General features: G+C 44.1%; 1 protein-coding gene across 7 annotated transcripts in view; it reads right to left on the reverse strand.

The window, feature by feature from the left end:
* The window catches only part of dmxl1 (Dmx like 1), a 38,859-nt gene extending 19,213 nt beyond the window's left edge, over positions 1–19,646 (reverse strand). For 3 of the 7 annotated variants that reach the window (XM_029259420.1, XM_029259419.1, XM_018758438.2), the window contains exons 1-18: positions 18,692–19,320; positions 18,116–18,325; positions 16,925–17,050; positions 12,545–12,622; positions 12,295–12,373; positions 12,047–12,179; positions 11,712–11,778; positions 10,605–10,783; positions 7,750–7,954; positions 4,576–4,747; positions 4,057–4,245; positions 3,674–3,921; positions 2,464–3,133; positions 2,099–2,220; positions 1,844–1,933; positions 1,184–1,280; positions 936–1,055; positions 91–297 (exon numbers count right to left, since the gene is read on the reverse strand). In XM_029259420.1, the coding sequence (XP_029115253.1) occupies positions 91–297; positions 936–1,055; positions 1,184–1,280; positions 1,844–1,933; positions 2,099–2,220; positions 2,464–3,133; positions 3,674–3,921; positions 4,057–4,245; positions 4,576–4,747; positions 7,750–7,954; positions 10,605–10,783; positions 11,712–11,778; positions 12,047–12,179; positions 12,295–12,373; positions 12,545–12,622; positions 16,925–17,050; positions 18,116–18,202 (2,869 nt within the window). In that variant the 5' untranslated portion in view covers positions 18,203–18,325; positions 18,692–19,320. Of the gene's footprint in view, positions 1–90; positions 298–935; positions 1,056–1,183; positions 1,281–1,843; positions 1,934–2,098; positions 2,221–2,463; positions 3,134–3,673; positions 3,922–4,056; positions 4,246–4,575; positions 4,748–7,749; positions 7,955–10,604; positions 10,784–11,711; positions 11,779–12,046; positions 12,180–12,294; positions 12,374–12,544; positions 12,623–16,924; positions 17,051–18,115; positions 18,326–18,691; positions 19,321–19,429 lie in introns of those variants that run through there. The other 4 variants (XM_029259417.1, XM_029259415.1, XM_029259418.1 and 1 more) reach the window with 4 other exon arrangements.
* Positions 19,647–20,505: the final 859 nt, after the last annotated feature.

The raw sequence follows: 20,505 nt of genomic DNA on the forward strand, positions 1-20,505 counted from the left end.
CAAACATTTTTAAACTGCGCACACCTGTGCTACAACAGCAAAAGTGTCAAAAACAGAGATGCGCTGCCTCGCTCAGCAAATTCCTCTGACCTGCCGAGGGGGTGACCTGGATGACCTCCACGCCCTCTGGTAGCTCCAGCTCCTGACTGTACACCCTGTGGGAGACCAGCTGGAGGCGACAGGCTGTCTGCAGGTTTGATGTGCTAGACACAGGTTTCAGGGTGCTGAGCCTCTCCGGGGAGAAGCTGAAATGTGAGCTGTTTGTGCTATCCCTATTGGAGGAGACCGGGGGTTCATCTGCCACCATAGGAAAATAAAGAAGTTACTCAGCTGTGCTAGAACATAGCAGGACAAATCGTGAATATATTTTTAAGAGAGGCCTAGATGTCTTACTTCAGAAGATCAGTGAATAAAGTCATCAAAACTTGCACTGTTTTTGCAAAAGTTGCAGAAGTATTGGGTTACCCAAGTATAGTGGACTTGGCTTTTCAAGGTTTTTGAATTTGACCAAAACAAAGATTGTGACTTTGTGCCAACAACATGTGACATCATTAATCATTACCTTCTTTCCAGAGACACTTATGAGATATACGGTCTCAGACATTCACATAAGCTAAACCATGATCACTTGAGTTCTGTCATCCCTCCTCCCCTCAACAGTACATTATCTGCACAAAATATACCTATACCACCTAAATCTTGGTTTATATTGGCTGCTAACTATTTGTTACTGAACCGTTTGTTTTGTGAAATTACGTCAAGTGTACTGTTGCACTACAGTTCAGCAGTAACTGCATTTCATCATTCCCTCTTGGACTTTTTATAAGTGTGGAATTGTCATAAAATAATAAAATGGCACATAAAAAGAACCTGAAACCTTGATCAGAGCAGAGGAAGCCTTAGTTCTGGGAATAGGTGGTGGTTCAACTACATACCCACGATGACCTGCTGTGCAGCCAGCTGCAGGTGCCACATGTGTAGCAGGCTTCGTCCACTCTGCGTACACTCCATCACCACCAGGAAGAACCGTGCAGAGAAACCAGACTGACCTGAGGCTAGGAAAAGGAAGAACACAGGAAACAAAGGTTACGCATCTTGGAATGAACCTCACCTAACCCCAACAAGACCCCAGAACAACCCACCCCAGAAATGGTTGCAAAAAGGTGAGGCGGTAGCAGCATACCTATGCGGCCTGAAGTTGAGATGCTGGGGTCAGGGGTCTCATTACTCAAGATTAGGTCCTCTTCAAACACGTGCAGCAGCTGGGTCTTCTTCCCTTGCTGCAGAGGAACCAAAAAGACACTTAAAGATAAAACAGCAAGACTCAGATAAAATGTTGACAGCAAGACACAGAGATTGCCATTGCTGCCATTTAAAAAAGTAACAAAATGATGCAGAAGTGTCCAAACATAAGTGTCTTTCCTCACAGAAACAAAATTATTTACACACTAAGCATGCGTGGTTCATGTGATCATTGTGACCTGCAGTATAAAGTCTTAAGTATAAATGGACAGACACAAAGAATGAATTGTTCAGGTTGTCTGGTTTTAAATTTATGACAAACTGGAGAGGACTTTGACAGGACAAAGACTTTGTCTATAAACAGACTTCACATGGATATAGGTGTATGTGCAACACAGTTTAGCTTGGTGACAATATCCTGCTCAGTAAAATCCCTGCAGAGATGCACCCTAGCGAACTATACCGGATATATGAAAATGGTCATATATGCACAAGATTATTTACTAAATTATTTATATGCTTAAGCTATTTTGTACAATAATACACAGGGAAAGATGTTCAAACCCTTGTGCCAAAATTAAATGTTGAAATGTATACGTACAAAATCTGTAATGGCATCTAGTGCGATGATACATCCAGGCCTAGCAGTTGACTGTAGACTGATGATATTGAACACTTCGCCAACATATTTCTAAAATAAAACAGGACAAAATTTTAATAAAACTGCAAAAATACAGAAATTGTATACGTTATATTTTTTAAAAAGACAAATAGCTTGTTTTCAAGACTGCATTTTTTGCAAAAGCTACTTTTTGAATTCATAAATGTGAAAGGACAGTGAAGTGATTCTGCTTACCGATATCTCAGGATTGGAAAGCTCACTCAGCAGTTTTTTGGCTTCAATGACAGCCTGGTACAGCCGCAGGGAGAGGCCATCGCTAGCTATGAAGCAGGCACTGGGCGAGTTTCCATACACACCTAGAAGACGACCATGAAGCCACCTGCTGACAATCATTCATTACTAATTCTTCTATTCATCACCTGGATCGTTCATTCATTGCCTACATTATCATCATTATATATTTATTCTAGTGATACATCTAGTTTACAGTTTTCAGCTTCTCACAAATTTATACTATACAACTGGAACTTGAAAAGCAGTTCAACGGTACAAAGGAAGCTACTTAGTCACAATAACATACGCCACCTGTAAAGTCTTACCCAGGCAGTGGCTAGGGATCAGAATGGGCAGCCAGGCCACATTAGAGAAGGCAGAGGCATGTAATGAGTTGATCCTAGCCAGCTCAGAGACACCCCCTGAGAAGGAGAGCGGCCCCACAGGGTCCACCCGCCATAGGATGAGCTCGCTGTAGATGGCATTGGGGTCCTGGGAGACGGCCTCCAGAGATGACCTGTTGGGGCAGCCAGGGAAGGAGCCGTTCTGGGCATGGTCCACCTCAGGAGTGCGCAGCGCGTTATGGTGTGAGGTGGTGAGGAGCAGGGGCAGCAGCGAGTGGCAGGCCAGGCCATTGAGGTGGAAGCGGTGGCCGCAGTAGCGCGACTTGTGGGAGACACTGAGCACGGTGGAGAAGGCCGACTCTTCAGCAAAGCTGACGGCCCACTGGTTCAGTGAGCCATCAGCGTGTTTGGAGATCATTAGCACGTTGGGTGTGAAGATGCTGAGTCGCAGGCCCGAGTTCTTGCTGTGGCCAGAGCTGATCAGCGCTGAGGAGGAGTGGGGGAGACGGGTGGGCCGATGGCGCCCCTGCTGGCGACCCTGCTGGATGGCCAGATCTACGTTCTTGTTGCAGGCATACATCACTACGCTGCGGCTCAGCGAGTTGGCGTCACCCGTTGGGAAGGCAACAGGGATCCGAGACACAAATGACACCTGGGGGGGAGGGAGAGAGAGAGAGAGAGATGACGCCATACAGTTGGACAATCTTTTCCTGTGAAAGTGACTGCAATAGCTGAGAAGATGTGCTGTCCTATTTATTCCACAGTCTCAGAACTTCATGTCAAATTAACAAACCTCTGTCTACCCACTTAACTACTAATAGAGTACTACTTTAACATTTGTCATACTATGAAAATTGACTGAAACCTGGCTCAAAGTATAGTTTTGCAGCATTCACTTCCTTCTCACCTTACAAGCAATTGGGGCCAAAGTCTGTTCAATCAAAAGTTTATTAGCATAGATGTCCCTCAATTTATGGCTAGCTGACTTTTCACTCAAGCATATATTTTTGAAAATAGATAAGTGCAACAAAGAAGTTTTCCACATTTTCCAGCTTCTAATTGTATCTTTGAAAACTCATTTTGACTACTTGTAACAAGAGGAGCCAGAATAAACATTTGTGTAAGTACTCAGGGAATGAACTAAATTTCTGCCAAGGTGCCACTGAGCCGGGCTACAAGTTAGCTGGCCTACCTGCACCTGACGGAACATCCCTGGCTGGTATTCATCCAGCCAGTCCACGTGCCACACCAGCAGGGAGCCATCCATGGGGTGGATGCTAAAGAGCATGTCAGCACCCTTGTTCCATTCCTCCAGCAGGAGTGCCATCTGGTGGTCCACGGCAGCTGCAGGGAGTGGGATGCCCATCAGAGCCCCCTGTCCCTTTCCCTTCTTCTCCTTCGTAGGGGAAATCGGGAGCTCGTCTTCATCAGATCGAAATTCTGCAGAGACAGGCCGTTACTCACCTGTCAAACTTCACTCGACAAGTGTTAACAGGCAGACCCCAGTGAGGGAATAAAAAGGTAGCAATCATTCAGGTGTCAACAACTGTCTGCCTGCAAGTGCTGCTCCCTCACCCTCATCTGACTGGCTGGCCTGTTCTTGGCTCTGCTGCTCAACAGTACTGCGCAGCTGATGCAGGAAGACTTCCATAGCCAGAGTCAGGTGAAGCTCCTTGTTGTTAAGCCAATGCACGGTGAAAGGTCCACCCAACTCATCATCGTCTGCCGTGCTCAGAGAAGAGATGGATGGGAGAAGCGGAATGTCTGCAACACATGACAATGCCATGTCGCTAACTGATAACGTCCTCCTCATCATGAACACAGCAATGGATGGCTAGAATGGATGTCATATTGCGCTAGCTCTAAGATTCTGTGTCACAACTCTTCCAGTGTTTTTTTTTTTGGGCTACTTGTAAATATCTGGCTAACGTGATGCATACACATTCGTCACAGTGAAATGTTCAAATCGCAATGCAGCAAAAAACCGATGTGGAGCTTTACCATTGGCCTAACAAAATGGTACAACTGCTGAGCTTCATCATGGACCAGTTTATGGTGGAACTGTTGCTGAGGTTGATGTCAAATCACACTCACCTGTGGCAGGGTTGATGCTGGCCGCAATGTGGAAGTGGCAGAGCGCATTGGCATGTAGAGTCATGTTGGCCCGATGGGCTTGGTGCCGGTCTTGCTGGTGTGGGAGGAAGCCTGTGTGTGCAGGCTGGCCTAGGCTTCTCTCTGGACCTCTCCAGGTGTCCTTCAGGTTCAACTAAGGAGCCGAGAACAAACACAGATCTTGAAATCAATGGAGAGCAGAAGGGGGCATAACGTTAATGCTTAGATGGATGGACGGATGGGTATTTATTACATTAAATGTAAGAGTCATTATATTTGAAGTTAGAGGGGCACCTCTATTTCTACAGAATATACAGAATGCATTCAAAGCAAGGCCAAATATCCTCTTGAGACACAACCATTCATTCTTGTCTACTGAAGAGCACACACATTTTTTAAATCTACCGCCCAAAACTATAAGGTTCAACCCTAAGCCCCAACTCCCTTAACAGAGAACATTCTATGATTTTAAAAGATACCACACGTATGGAGATGGGATTTGGACATCTACATAAAAATCTGAATCCAAAAATTTTTGCTGGGTGTCAAATAAGCATCTTTGGAACATTTACCTATAATCACAAGATAAAACGACAAACGCTTGTTACACAGATGCATGCATAAACATGCACATACAGACTAGGGTTGCCAAACCCTGCAGAAGAAAACAAGGACACTTTTGGGGTTCTTTATAGGAAAATAAGGTACAATTGGAATTTTTTTGTAGCAAATGGATATGTGCAAAAAAGAAGTGTCTGCTTGACTGAATACTAAAATTAATGAGACACATTTAATTAGCTTTTAACTCACTGACATGTCAGCTGTAAAAAATGAATTGTCATGCTAAAGTCTCACACATAACACTATAGCATCTACCTAGGCCATTTATAATATTTGTTACACAACTGATGAGGAACAGACTCACAGTCCTTCTGAGTGATTTTTTTTTTTTTTTTTTTTTTTAAACTTTAATGAACAGACACAAATTCAAAAAAAGTGAAATTTGCATCAACGAAAAGCACATGCTTTGATAAGCTTAACTCATCTTTAAGCACAGCAACTGATTGAAAGTAGACTGCATTTCACAAATTTTTATGAACAAAAGTGCAATTCTGACAGGTTAAAGTGCAATCAAAAAAGGCCCTTCTCTTTCCTTCTTATTAGATCCTCCTTATTTTTCCATGAGTAGTACTTCTCACTTCTCACAGCAGCAAGAATTTCTTTGTCCCGAAGTACAGTTTTGTAAAATTCACTACATGGTTTATTAAAGTTCATGGTCACAAACAGCTCACTTTTCATGAGTTCAACAGAGCATCTGTTCCTAGAGTCACTCCACTTGTTTTTCATTATGGAGAATATCCTCTCCATGTAGCCTATTAGTAGCCATGATGACATCTAGTTAGTAGCTACCTGCCTTGACCGTCTTGGGGTCCCATTGTCAAATGTAGCATCCAGGTAACGTAGCAATGCCCAACAACAGTCGGACTCACACATGCAACACAGCTCTGTTTCACATCCATTTTTGCTATTTGTTTTCCTAATCTTTTAACACTTTTATGCAAACTGCGAAGTTTATGTATGCAGTAAATGTATATAACAAATACTTTTAAATGTCTTTGGGTGCAAAAGGTTAAAATATGGGACAACAAACTGCATTCCGTACGGTTTTAATACGGAACGCAACTTTTATCCCTTAAATACGGAACGATTCCGTATTGTACGAGACAGATGGCAACCCTAACACAGACACACACACACTTCAACCCATCACAACTTACATCATGTTTCTCAAGCGTACCTCACTCGGACCCCCTTGCCAATGCCCCTCAGAAACCATCCGTGTGATTATTACATTTACATTTATTCATTTAGCTGATGCTTTTCTCCGAAGCGACTCACAATGTTAGTCTGCCTACAATTATTTAGCACATGGGGTAATGTTAGTAGAGCAATTTTAGGTAAATACTTTGCTCAGGGGAACTACAGCCGGATATGGGGGCTCGAACCTGCGACCTTTGGGTCCAAAGGCAACGGCTCTAACTATTACCCTCCCTGCTGAAAACATCGTGTCACTGAAATGCTGCACAAAAATAAACCACCAAAAAACAGGGGGGGGGGGGGGGGGAACAAAAACAAAAAGCACACCAGCTCTTATGAGAAAGACTGAATTTGTTGCTGTTGAATTCTGAGAAAAATTAACCATATGATGAAGATATATTCACATTCCTGCAGGCTCTTCCCACTCAGGGCGAAACCCTCCTCACAGCCTCTCGCTTGGCAGCCAGGCACAGCCGTGGAAGAGTGAGTCAGAGGACACGGTGTGGGTGTTACTTCGACAAAGGTGCAATATAATAACTGCGACAGCCGCCCTGCATTTTAGTGCTCAATTCATTCATTATCACTGCTGTGCTATCCCACGAAGGGCAATAGATTTTCTCAAAACCATACATTAAACAGTAGGAGATGAAGTGTTATGAAAATGTGAAACATTTGACTTGCACTAAAGCAGATTTTAAGTGTGGAGAGCGCTGAATGAGCCGAGTAATTCAGATAACCTACGTAGGACAACATAAAAGCCCAAAGGACATGGCATGTTTTCCCTTTTTAAATACCGACCACCAGCAGGTGAAGCCTAGCCTTCCTTAAATAGTTCATTAATGGTGTATTATCCCTTTCTCTTCCATTCAAGAGAAGTCAGTTACCTAATTTTTATGTCTCCAACTGGAAACCTGACACCTGTCCAGCTTGTGAGTGGTGAAGACAGGATGCCAACCACCAGCTTATTTCTCTAAGGGCTGCAGGCTTCATCTTGCGACGTGACCAGCCTGTAGGAGACACTAGTCGCCCAGTTCCTGCGTCAGCCCTGCAGGAGCCTGGTTGACCGTACCTGTCAAAGCGAGCATGGCAACATACTGATGTTGCACTAGAGGGATTCTCTTCAGAGCTGCTCTGACCCATTTTATTACAGTTCCATTCCTGTTGATGTTTTTGTTCTTATATCTGACACTTCCACCCCAAGTGACTTACACAGCACACACTTCGAACCACTTATACACACAGATGTTTCACTGAAGTTGCTCATGTTAAACAAGAGTACAAGTGCAGAAACCCAGCGGAGATTAAGCCAAGTTTTGAGACGGGAGATGTGACTCTTACCTCCAGGGTGCTCCTGCTCTGCGTTTGGATGTTGGAGGACAGCTTTTCGGTGATGCCTGCAGATCGATGCGCTTCCACTCCTGCGTTGTTGCCATAGCTGCGGGTTGGCCGTGACAGCACGCTATCGCTTGGCAACAGGGTCTCAGCCCAGAGGCGGCACACGCTGTCCTTGCAACAGGTCAGCAGGACATTGCACACGGAACCCCTGCGGGAGCGAATGATGGTCAGTGACGTGTACGACAGACAGGTGGGCCAACCAGAGCACCACGACCTTGAAGAGTCAATTAAGAGTTAGCAGAAGGTTAACAGTACAGCATGAGGTCAGTCTGAGCGAGTCCAGTGACAGGGTTCATTTAAAAACTAGTACAAACCTGGAAGATATATTTTTCCTAACTGATTAACTTTGTTCTTTGATGCATTTGAACTTTAGGTCTACATATTCTCTGCTTGTTCAAAACTTATCCACCATACAAAAGTTATCTACTTCATCGTGCTAAGCTGGGTACAATTAGCCATCTCCTGACAAAAAAAAAAAAAAAAGCTATGTTTTAAACAGCAAGGTGCACTGACGTATTGAAATGCATTCTCCGCACTTGTCCAGGTCCTTGCAGGTGTGATGAAGAATAGTTAGCCATGGCAGCTCCACACAGAATAGGACTTTGCACTGGATTTAAACCCACGAGGAGGGTTCTGCTGGGCCCTTGGTGAAGAAACCAAATTTCTACATTTTTTTTTTTTTTTAAAAAGTGTGAAATTTTTTTAAAAATTCAACTGTTCACATCCTCACTCTCTCCTCCTACAACAGGGGGCGGTTTCTGTCTGGTGGGAGTTTGCTGATGTGTCCTCATGGTTTTAATTCTTATCCATGGCAACTGTGAAGAAGTTGCCTCGGTGACTGCAGTAGTAGGCGGTCATATACATAAAGGAAAGATGAAAAGGATGGGGGGCTGGGGTATTTTCCCCCCACTTGGAGTGTGAAAGCTGGTCTTTAAAACCACTTTATAAAACAATCAAGGTGTTCATTTCAAAGTGTTAGGTCTAGTGAGTTACAGTGAGTTTACCAATGTACTTATTTCACGTTCGTTTAACATACTGCAAACAGAAGTGATGCGGAGAAGAATTAATGTTAACCCAATGCAGGTGTCCCTAAGACTTGTATCCTTCCCTATATAGCCTGGTTCTAAATCTGCTAAATGGTGGGACTGGACGAAGGGATTGTACTTTGCAAATCTCATGTCTGCATCTCCATCCCTCTGCTATCAGTGTAACACACTTTTGTTTCCTATGAACTGTATGTTGCTTTGGAAAAAGCATCTGCTAAATTAATAAACATACATGACCACCAGCAGCTATGGGACATTAGTGACAATTATGTCCATAATTCTACAACAATTCTTCAAGCTGGAACAGACCGAAACAACTTACTGAATCTTTTGCACACATGACCCTTAACACTGGTTTTTGACCCCAAAACTTGGCTTTACAGCCATGCACATGCCAAAGAAACAACAGGCTGTATTTCACAAGGTCTTATACAAGTATTAAATAATAAATAAAACTAAAAAAAAAAAAAAACACCATCAACACATACTCACAATGAGATTAAAATACAGTCGGCTTCCTTTCCCACAACGTACTGGCTCAACAAAAAACCACTACAGAAAAAAAATGTAGCAGATTTTCCCTAAACTCTACATTACACAAACCGTACTGATGATACATTGTCATAGTTTGTTTCTGATAAAGATTAAAGGAAAGTATTAAACGGTTTTGTTACTTTATCATTGAACAATTATTTGCCCAATACTGGCTGTTTTCAGATTAAATGCTGCCTATTTTTTGCAACATAATAAAGTGGCTTAAACCCCTGGAAATGTTAATCGGTGTTAATGTATAAATTTGGAAGTACCAGTGCTACTCTCAGACACATGCGTCACTCCATCCTTCTCACATCCAACTGGACCCCATTCTAACACAGCTCCGCATTAAGCAAGATGCTGTTACAATTAATTGTGACACAGATGCTTTCTTTAAATGATGCATGCCAATGTCTTGCAATTACTGAGGTTCTTTGGCACAAGACAGGCTCAGAGTTTACACATACAATAGCCTTCTGTTTCCACATTCCTATATCTCGCACAGTAACATCCCCACCCCCCCCCGGAGAAAGAATGAGTCTAAGCTACACAAGTACTATGTAAACAATGCACTTGCTTATACTATTTGGGGGGGGGGGGGGTTACTCCTTTCATCTCAGCAGGTGATCTCTCAGATCCCTCTTTTGATACAAAAAAATACCCAGCAAACTATACAGCTTAAGGTTGTGAGTACAATATAATGTAAATTTGCCACAGTGAGGGGGGGGGCGCGGTGGCGCAGTGGGTTGGACTGCAGTCCTGCTGTCCGGTGGGTCTGGGGTTCGAGTCCCGCTTGGGGTGCCTTGCGGCGGACTGGCGTCCTGTCCTGGGTGTGTCCCCTCCCCCTCTGGCCTTACGCCCTGTGTTGCCGGGTAGGCTCCGGTTCCCCGTGACCACGTAAGGGACAAGCGGTTCTGAAAATGTGTGTGTGTGTGTGTGTGTGTGTGTGTGTGTGTGTGTGTGTGTGTGTGTGCGCGTGCCACAGTGAGAAAATCATGTTATACATGGCTGTAGATAAGTAATTTAAAAAAAAATCACAAAATAATCAGTATATCAAAAAGTTTATTTATAACTGCACAGAAAGCCAAGCCTTAAATCCTATTTGCAAAGGTAGAGGAGCTTTGAATCATTCAGGCCAAAATTAGGTTCCTTTATGACTACACCCTCTGCTGGCAAACCTCAAGTGTGACCAAGACCCAGGCATTTCTTCATCCTCACCTTGGCATGTATTTGCTCGTCTTCCTCCAGGAGAAACCAGTGACGGACCGTGGATGGGCCAGGTAAATGAAGGAGAAGTCCATCTCACCATGTGAAAACGGCTCTGGGGGCGTGAACAACGTGGCTCCGCCTGACTGCCACCGGCTGGTGCTGTACCACACTTTGACCAAGCAGTCGTCCTGCAGGAACATTAGCCAGGGTTCTCAGGGGGCTCACCACCCTCTCACAAATGCAGAAATAAGGGTCTTGTTATTAAGGGACTTTTCCGTAACACAGTTTCAGCTCAAACCAATCTTGGCCCGCTGACAAGATCTCAAAATTTTTTAATCCAAATAGCCAAGTGGCTTGAGGGGATGGCCTATGAATAAAAAAAGCACTATTTAAAGAACTGGTTCTAATCGTGGGCTGCAGGGACCGCAGCTCAGGAAAGGTAACTTTAAAGACAGTTGGAAGAGCAAACAGGTCCATGCAGTATAAACCATGTCACCATTTTGCACTACTCTCAGAGTCCTCACTCACGGGAAGCACGTGCTTCAGTGGCATAAAGTGTTCATAATCAGCCATAAAAACGCTCTTTTTTTTCCCCTTGCAAACACTGGCAAATTCACTGGCTTACAAATTGACTTATGATTATACAACTTAACATTTAATCTGATTTTGAAATTTTTGTGCCCTTACACAGACCGTAAGTGAAAGTCCAAGGATTACCATGAACTTCAACACACACACAAAAAAAATCTTTGGTTTTGCTGAACTTAGACCTAAAGAGTATCTGCATTCCAGGAATGCATTGAAGCTTGTAGCACTTTGCATTTAGATGGGCATTTTGTCTGCAGAACAGCACATCCTTTCCTGCAGGGGAACCCTGCATGCTGTTCCTCCCTCTTGTGGATTCTCAAGAACAACTATGATGAACATGGTTTCCAGTGTGTGTACTCTACAAGACCTACATAAGTGAGGGACATTAAAAATACAAGAATGCCATGATCTTACATGTGAACATGTACATAACTGTGCAACCTGTCAGTTACAGCTATTATGAGGTTTAATGCACCTGCAGGGGCTGTTCCAGAGCCATAAAGCTGTCAAAACACCAAGGCTGCTCACCTGCCCAGCTGTAGCAAAGAAATCCCCGCCTGGAGAAAACTTTATCAGATGAACGGGGGATGCAGTCCTGCCAGAGTAGACAAAGGTTATAGCAAACACACGGCTGCGGGTAAATCAAGTAAACAAACAACTGTAAAAATCAAACACAAGCACAAAAAATCTGAAGCTTCTGCAGGTACAATGTTCAGTACAGGTGGGAATTAATGTGACATCACTGCCAAATGTGATGCATCATAAGGGAAAGCAACCTCATGAAACGAAAAATCAAGAAATCATTTATGGACCCTTGCTATTATCTAACCCTTACTAAAGCTACCATTCTGTCGGTATCTTACTTGCATTGCCAGACACATTTCCAGGAGCTTCGGGGAATTTCAAAACTCAAGGACTCCTTTGCTTCAGAATTCACGCTGGCGCGGTCAATGGACCACAACTGGAGACTAGTGGATCCAGTCAGAAGATATGTACCTGCATCCAAAAAAAAGAAAGGAAAAAAAAAAAGTTTTGTTTTGAAACTTTGGAAAAGAGACAGGAGTTCATTGCATTTGTGCTTATAGAGATAAAAGGACTCATTGGTTTCCACCTGAGGGGTCCCATGCTAGGTTGAGCGCAGCAGAATCCAAAATGAACTGTCCGCTTTTCTGCCACTGATAGTTCAGCTTCTACAAGACAAAAATCAGCGAAATGTCTGAATCAAAACAAATGGACTAATTATCAGTAACAGATCCACCGGCAGTCACAAACTCTGCAATATCTTTAGTGCCAGCAACACAAACAAACCCTGCTAACAACATGCATAGGGAATATAATGATTGATCTTAAAAAGAACATACCGGTGGTGTCTTTTCCTTCGGGTCCGAAAGAGGAACGGGTTCAAAGACACACACAACGTTCCCATACGAGGCTGCGATCTGTCAACAGCCCAAGAGAAAATACTGAGACAGCATGACAACAACCCACAGGTTGCCTTTCACAAATTCCTAAAATGGCAACTTTTCACTCAGTGTGCAGCTTCTTAGTGACACCATTCAGTGCAACTATATAGTACAATAGGTACGGGTTAGGCACAAGAAGTTGCTGTTTGAATCCTGCTATGCAAGGTGCTCCACTTAAATTGTCCAATTTAAGGATCCCAGCTCTTTAAACAGGTGAAAACTGTTACATTGCTTAGTTCACACTCTTGTGCAAAGCAACAACAGAGCAAGTGCAGCCCCGCAGGCATCTTTTTATAGCGACCTCTTGCGTAGTTTCCTTTGTAAAATGAAGGTATGGAAGTGGTGTCCCATTACCTTCCTCCACGGAGGTCTTTGGGTTGGTGACACAGAGAGAAAATGCAAACTCCACACACCTTGAACTGAATTTATGACCAAACCAGCAAGTGAAACTGTGAAAGCAATAATACCAAAGCATTACTTTACTCATCGAGTGTATTTAGCTGGACAATGAAGTAGCGATTAGCATAGTGCTCGGAGACATCAACAAGGAATCAAAGGATCTGGGTTCGAATCCCTACCACTACTGCAGTAGGCTTAAGGAAAGTACCCAAAACTGATACAGCAAAAATTACCCAGATGTATACACTGGCAGACCTTTGCAAGTCATTCTGTAAACAAACCTAATGTTTTTGGAGAAAAAGCTGCCTGCTAAATGAGTACATGTTCTTAAACTTCCTCAAAGGAGCAACTTGCAGCAGATAAGGGTCCTGCACTGCTGACAATGAGTGTTCAAAGTATGAGTCACATCTCCAAGTGGCCTTTTATAATATATAATCAGCAGTGTAATGGGGTGTCTATTTGCAGTGATATTTTATTTATTCAAGAACATCAGTAACTTGCATTCAAACTGCGATTTACTTGAAATCCTGCCATAATGAACAAAAACGAAAAACAGGCTATTTTCAGACAGGCCTCAAAAATTTAAATATGATTGTGGAACTTTATTAAACATCCACATTAGATTTCAATACTTGCTACCATTTTTAACAAGGCTGAAGAGATCAAAATAGACCAACTATGTGAATGATCAAAGGAGAGCATGCCTTATTTTGCATGCGCACAGTGTGAAGTTTCCCCATCTTCCCCGCAGCCACCGAAGCAAGCTGGGCCTTTGATTGTGAATTCCATTGCGAATGACACAAGCTGATCTGCGGATGCAAGTGGAAGGAAGCACGTCCTAGGTGACCTGAGCTTAAAATAAGCTTTCTCGGCAGTCAGCCGCTAATACTGTCGTCAATGAGGACGAGAGAGTGGAGTGCAGCCTAGATAGTGGTGCTCCGCACGATCGCCCTCCCAGATCTGCAGCTGAGGCTTTTGCAGGAGCCTCAGTGATCTGGGGTAACTTAAATGCTCTCCCACTGAGCAAGCAGGAATTTAAGCCACAAACACCTTTCGAAACTCACCAACATGATGATTCTGATTTCTGAAGAACGTGCGAGATGCACACGTCAGTCTGAAGAGCAACACCCACTACTGATGGGGATCTTCGCTATAGAACTTCCGCAAAAGCATAGACAGCAATAGGCAGAGTTATGCTTAGGGATGTGTAGCCCGTTCACAGCAAAGTCAGTTTTGTCATTCCTACAATATGTTAGGGCATACAGTACATAGGAATGAAAATGCATTTCTCCTGGACCATAGTGTGAACACAGAGGACAACATATACCATCACTACTACAAAAATGTATAACAAGCTACAGAACTTAAACACTCCGAGATAAAGTGCAGTGATATGATTCTGGGGGGGGCTTACTCCTGTAACCACTGATGTACTTAAAATTAAGTACAGTCAAATATCCTGCAGTATTAAAGAGCAAAACGTGTTTAGCATAAAAACAGGCAGTGAAGCAAAAAGAAAGTTAAAGAATGTACAAAGTGGAGGGAAAAAAAGATTTTCCATTTAACGCCTGCAATGATGGGTTTCACCTCATGCAGACCCATTTTCCACACTGTCAAAAGGCTTTGCAACTTCGAGTTTGATTATAAAATGAGTTGCGCCCACGTCAGTTCCACATATAATCAGCAGTATGTGCGGCCAATGCAAATAACATTCCAGCCAGTTAACGGTTATGTGTTGGGGCGCAGGAGAGTTTGGCCATGAAGCATTCCAAGGCTAACCAATTTTGGCAACTTATTTGCATCAATTCTCAGATTAGTGATGAAGTCAATTGATGTCTCTGCTGCAAGTGGCCCATTCCAAACCAGAAGAAAAGAAAAAAAAAAAACCATCATCATTCCATAAAACCTGTTTGCTAAATGATCTACTAACAATAAGAGCGGTTCAGCTAACCAATACCTAGGCTACACTGAACACAGAGATGCTTGAAGACTTCCTTTGCCTCACACTTCTGTTCACCCAGAAGGTTTAAATTATCACTTAGCTGCCTCATGTAACAAGAAAAACGAGTAAGTTTAGTTTGTCGAACAGTGCACAATGTAGCCTAAGTACAACATTGTCATCTGTACATCCATTAAAACTCTGGTTTCCATGTTCAAAAAGGTTTACAGTATTGATTCAAACATATGGCACACCCAAATCCCTTTTCAACAACAATGCACGAGAAAGGCTCGCATTTTGATCAAGCACCCCTCCAAAGCCCTGACAATGCAAAAGGCATGGTGGAAAGGGTACAACAGGATATGCACTGCCATACCAGTAACAAATTCAGGTGTAAAGTCTCAGAAAAGCCCTGCATCACACACACACACACACACAAAAAAAAAAACTCCCATCAGTAAATCATGACATCATCTCTAGCTGAACTCAACTTCCTAATAGCAAAAAAAAAAAAAAACCACCCCAAAAAGATTACTGGGGAATACCCTGACCACTAATGTTTAATTTTATCAGAATTATCTGAAATATTATGCTGTTTGTGTGCACAGTGCATTATAATATTTGTTGTAAAAAGAAAAAAAAAGTTACCAGCTGTTTAAACAGTAAACAGCCTATGACTGCTGGAAACCCGTTGACACTTTGGCGCGCTGTCACGTGCAAGTTTACATCACGTACGGGAGGTCAACCCTCCCCCCAACAGCACATACTCCACTAGCTTAGCGCTGCTCTATACTGCCGTGCTGCAATTCACACTGTGGTCTGAAAAGCTTCACATCAATGAGCTTTCCAGAACTTCACACACAAATTCAATCCTTTGCAAAATCATTAATTTTTCAACACTCCTTCAAGCATCTTAATTTTCCTTTTTTTTTTTAAAAAATAAAAAGCAAGACCTCACATGACCAGCTAATGGTTTCTGTGCAAAAAAAAAAAAAAAAAAAACCATCTTCATCCTTAAACAGTACCATGACAACGAGAGACAGCTCTTGCAAGACATTTTCAAACTCATCCTTCACTAGCCATCGACTGCACCTTGAGGGTTGTTGAGAACACCTTAAGACAACACCTTTTGAAAAGTAGAGCATGATGGGTCAATACTGACTAACACAGCTGTCCTCCAACAGGTTGGTTTCAGTTCCAGACCAGTTCAAACCGCTCCACTCAAACCACCTTGGTGACAAACTGCATTGTTCTCCTTCGAGAATATCCTCCCACATACCCAGCTATTGCACCTTTCTGCGCAGCATTTAAAGAGCCCTAAAGGTCTCAGGTTCAGTTGTGACACAATATATGCAGCGCGCGGCTAATTTCTTCCCACAAATTTTAACTACTGATAAAGCCTTAACTTGTTCAAGGTAAACCCGTGCATAAAGATATGATAACAGTCAGAGCCAGCAACTTCTGTGCCAAGAGTTAATTTCCTTAACCATCACATAACAACAACAATAATAATTCTTGCGGCTGACACTTCTACAAAGCAACTTTGGTTTATAAACAAGAGCATGTCAAAAAATTAAAGTGAAAATATCTGTAATAATTTGGATTTGGTCAGATTTTTAATATCGTGGATACTTGCTGACTTACTCTGGTAACAACGTACTTAGAATTATTGACTCATTTATACGTGGGTTAATTTTTACTCAATCAGTTTAGGGCGAATATCTTTTCTCCTAGGCTGTAGAAGGTGTGCAGATTAACAAGTCTGAATCACTTTATTCTGAGTGGATACCGAAATCTCTACGCTACCTACTGCCCCAGGCCTGATTTAAGATAACCTGCTACCCAGAGCAGCCTGGAACCACAGCAGCCATTGCAGTCACTCCAGTGGAGACCATGAAAAAAACCACACCAGTTACCATGATAGCAAATGTGCTTCTTACCTGGCCTCCCTGCAGGGAACAATCCACGCAGCCCACCTGGATGTTGCCATGTTTGGCCCCAGGAATGATCTGCAGGCGCTCAAAGTCACTGCCGAGGACCACAATGTCACAGCCCGATGCGTAGGCCTGTGGGGGGGGCAGCCAACAAATGCTTACAATAGAGAGCGAGCTGTGGAATGACACACCAGCCCCACAACCCCAACAGGCTCAGCAGGTGTTAGACACATCCATATGGAGACCTCGGAAATGTACAAACGAAAATGACGAGCACTTCTTACTTCTCTTAAAAATTCTTTACACAGGAATCCTCCATCACTTCACCTACAGATAATGTTAAATATCCATACCTGTTAAAGCTCACCTTAAATCCTTTCTTTATTCCCAGATAGAAAACGGTTTAAGGTCTTGCATTACTCATTTGAAAACGTGCTCTAGGCCATGGACTCAACCCCGTACAGTTAGGAAAACGAGGGTAAGGGGATTAGTGCTGTTGGGTTGAAGTAGAATCTTAGTGACCACTGCTGTAATCGTCTTGCCAAGGGAAGGCATGGAAGTGATTTACTATTGCATCTTCTTTGCGTCTTTGGGCTGCTAATGTGGGGAGAATATGCAAGCTCTGTACACCCTGAGCTAGATTCGAATCTACATCCAAACGAGCAGCTTAGAAGTTGTGACGCATCAGCATCACCTGATGCACCATTGTGCTGCTCATGGGTACTAACTAGTTTCCTGTTATACCCAAGATGCCATATTTTATCCTGGAACCAATTAGGACAGTGGTATCTCTCAGCCTGAGAGTGGTATCAAACTTTCTGCTGGAAAGTAAGAAAATTTAAACATGTTCCATCAAAGCTTTCATTTTACACTAAAAGTAGCAGGGAGAAGTTTGCATTTAGCAAGTTTGTTCAGGAAACCAGCCGTCTTCCCAGCTGTTGTGCAGCAGGTGACATATGTCGTACACTTGCGTGTTGCTCTCCGTCCAGTTTGTGCCATACAGGTACTACCGAGGTGTGTTCACATTTTTTTCACTGGTACTGTAAATAATATTAGCATGTCAACAAATCGTCACGTATTTGCATGATCATCTTATTTAAGAGACCCAGCAGGACTGAACCAGTCTCATTCTGACAAGCGCAGTTCTTCCTCAACCAAAGAAAAAAAAACACACACCAAGAAGAGCTTGGGTCTCACCGTGAAGGGCTCCTCATTGATATTCCCCACAGCGAAGCAGTTGTCCCCAGGGTTGACCGCCCCTGTGAGGACTTGGTGGAGATTCATTGTCCTTGTGCTACCAGGGGGCTCAGAGTTGGCGCAAGGCAGGACAGGAGGTCACCGGGTCGGATCCCATCGCGGTCCCGCGTGTCTGGCACAAGGCTCTTCGGCCTGAGCGGGGATCGGCACCTGCGCAGCCAGACAAAGAACAGAAAGACAGCGGTTAGAGCTCCTGCCTTGGGACCCGAAGGTCACAGGTTCGAATCCCACCTCCAACTATAGTGCCCTTGAGTGAGGTACTTCCCCACATTGCTCCAGTAAATTACCCAGCTAACCAGGCAAATAACTGCAAACTTAACATTTTAAGAGAGTCCGCTAAACGAACAGATGTAAAAGAGGCAGAAAGGGAGCAGACAGTGCAGAACATCATCATCATGTGTCCCTCGCAGGAGAAACTGCCTCAGCTCTTCACCATCACACACACCGGCAGCAATCTATCGCAACGTGGGTATTTTTAACTAAAAAAAAGCCGAAGTGCTCCTTTGGGGAGGTCACCTGCAGCCCAGCTCCCGAGTCCTGTCCTGTGTCAGCGCACACACACACAGTCGGGGCGCCGGGCTGCCTCACCGCTCGGCCCGCTCCGGTGCGCTTACAAAACACAGCGCTGTCACAGCGGCGAGTCGCGCTCGGGATCGCTGTGCGGGGAGGAAGCGCCTGCTCTCCGGCCCTACGAGCAGAAACCTCCCCGGTACGCGTGAGTGAGTCAGTCTCCCGTTGTCGTTGAGTCCCGCTGACACTTCCGCCCCGCACGGCCCCTCACTTCGCCCCTGTTTACGTTGTTTTCCAACAAACCCAAGCGACTGACGCAGCAGGCGACCGGGGAGAAGGTGCTACGCACAGATGACCGCGCCGCGCCCGTTAGTCTAGAAAAATAGCCCGGGTTCGCCGAGCAGGGCTCCGGCTTTCCACTCTCGCGCCTCCGCGCTAGCCGACGTGCTAACTGCGCTGACACACCGGCGTGTGACCAGCCCGACCTCAGCGGGACCAGTTCCGCGTCCTGCTTCACGTGACCAGTCGGATCCCAGCGCTGTACCGGTTTTGTGTGTGTGTGTGTGTGTGTGTGTGTGTGAGTGAGTGAGTGAGTGAGTAAGTGAGCGAGCGAGCGTGTGTGTTGGGCGCATCACGTGAAGGGTCCGAACTGTGAAGTACCAGTTCCGTGTACCGCGTCACGTGACAAACTGAGCCGCGTCATCAGAAATAAGTTGGCAAGAAGGGTTTGAAAAAGATACGTACGAACGAAGGCTCAGCCGCGTACAGCTCTTCTCACAGCGGCGCGGAGAGCGGGAAATTACTTGCGTACAAGAAAGGCTCGTAGCTCTCTTGGTCTCAGCCGAAACGCGGCGAATGTTGCCAGTCGAATCCCAATCGTCGTTGCTCACTGTAGTTAAACAGTTCAGATGCGATGTTTTAGGCAGCTATGTGTGTCGACAGCTGCGACGGCGTGCAGCGGTGAAAGTAATTAAAGAGGCGCGTGTCTGGTGGAGTGCAAGAGTTTCTGGGTAGTGTAGTTCAACAGTGAACGGCTGCTGCTGGCTCGAGCTAGAAATCTAGGTGTTTACAAAGAACTGTGTATGCTAGATTTGTTTTTTTTATTATTATTATTATTATTATTATTATTATTATTATTATTATTAACGTGTATTCCCCTTTCATATAAATGTCTGTCACAAATACACATTTTTCAAATGTAAACAATTGTTTAACGAAGCAACTTCTAGTTCAGTCATTCCTGAGGTGGTTTTTGCTGTGCAGATAGACATCCCCTGATCATGTTCAGTGATGCTGTATTGTATGTGGCACAGTTTGTATAAATGCAGTATATTCAGCACAGGAAGCTAGATGAGTCGTTTATCAGTCAACCTGTGACATGTGCACGTTTTTTCATTGTTGTGAATAAATGCTTTTAATTTCTTAGCTTGTTATGATGCTGCAGTGGATAGGCCACTCACAGGTCCTAGGCTTTTCGGGCCTCAGGTTTGAATTTGGCTCAATGTGTGTGGAGTTTGCGGGTTTCCAGACTACTGGGACCCTGACTTGGACAAGTGGTTATTAATACTGAGTTGCGAATACTTTTCTACCCGGGCATTCGCAGCTACGGCCGGTCCCCTGCTTACGAACCCAACTGGGGACTGAGAGTTGATTCGTTACTCAAAGTTCGCAAGTCGAAAGTGACACAGAACGAGTGGCTTGTCATCAGTCCTACGTGCAGCTGCTCAAGCATGTGTGTTGGTAAAAATTATGCTATTGGATTAATTGACTGTACCTCAAGGATCATGTGTCTCCATCTATACCTCTCTGCCTGTTGGTGA

The sequence above is a fragment of the Scleropages formosus genome, chromosome 17, assembly GCF_900964775.1.
Source record: "Scleropages formosus chromosome 17, fSclFor1.1, whole genome shotgun sequence".
NCBI lineage: Eukaryota > Metazoa > Chordata > Actinopteri > Osteoglossiformes > Osteoglossidae > Scleropages > Scleropages formosus.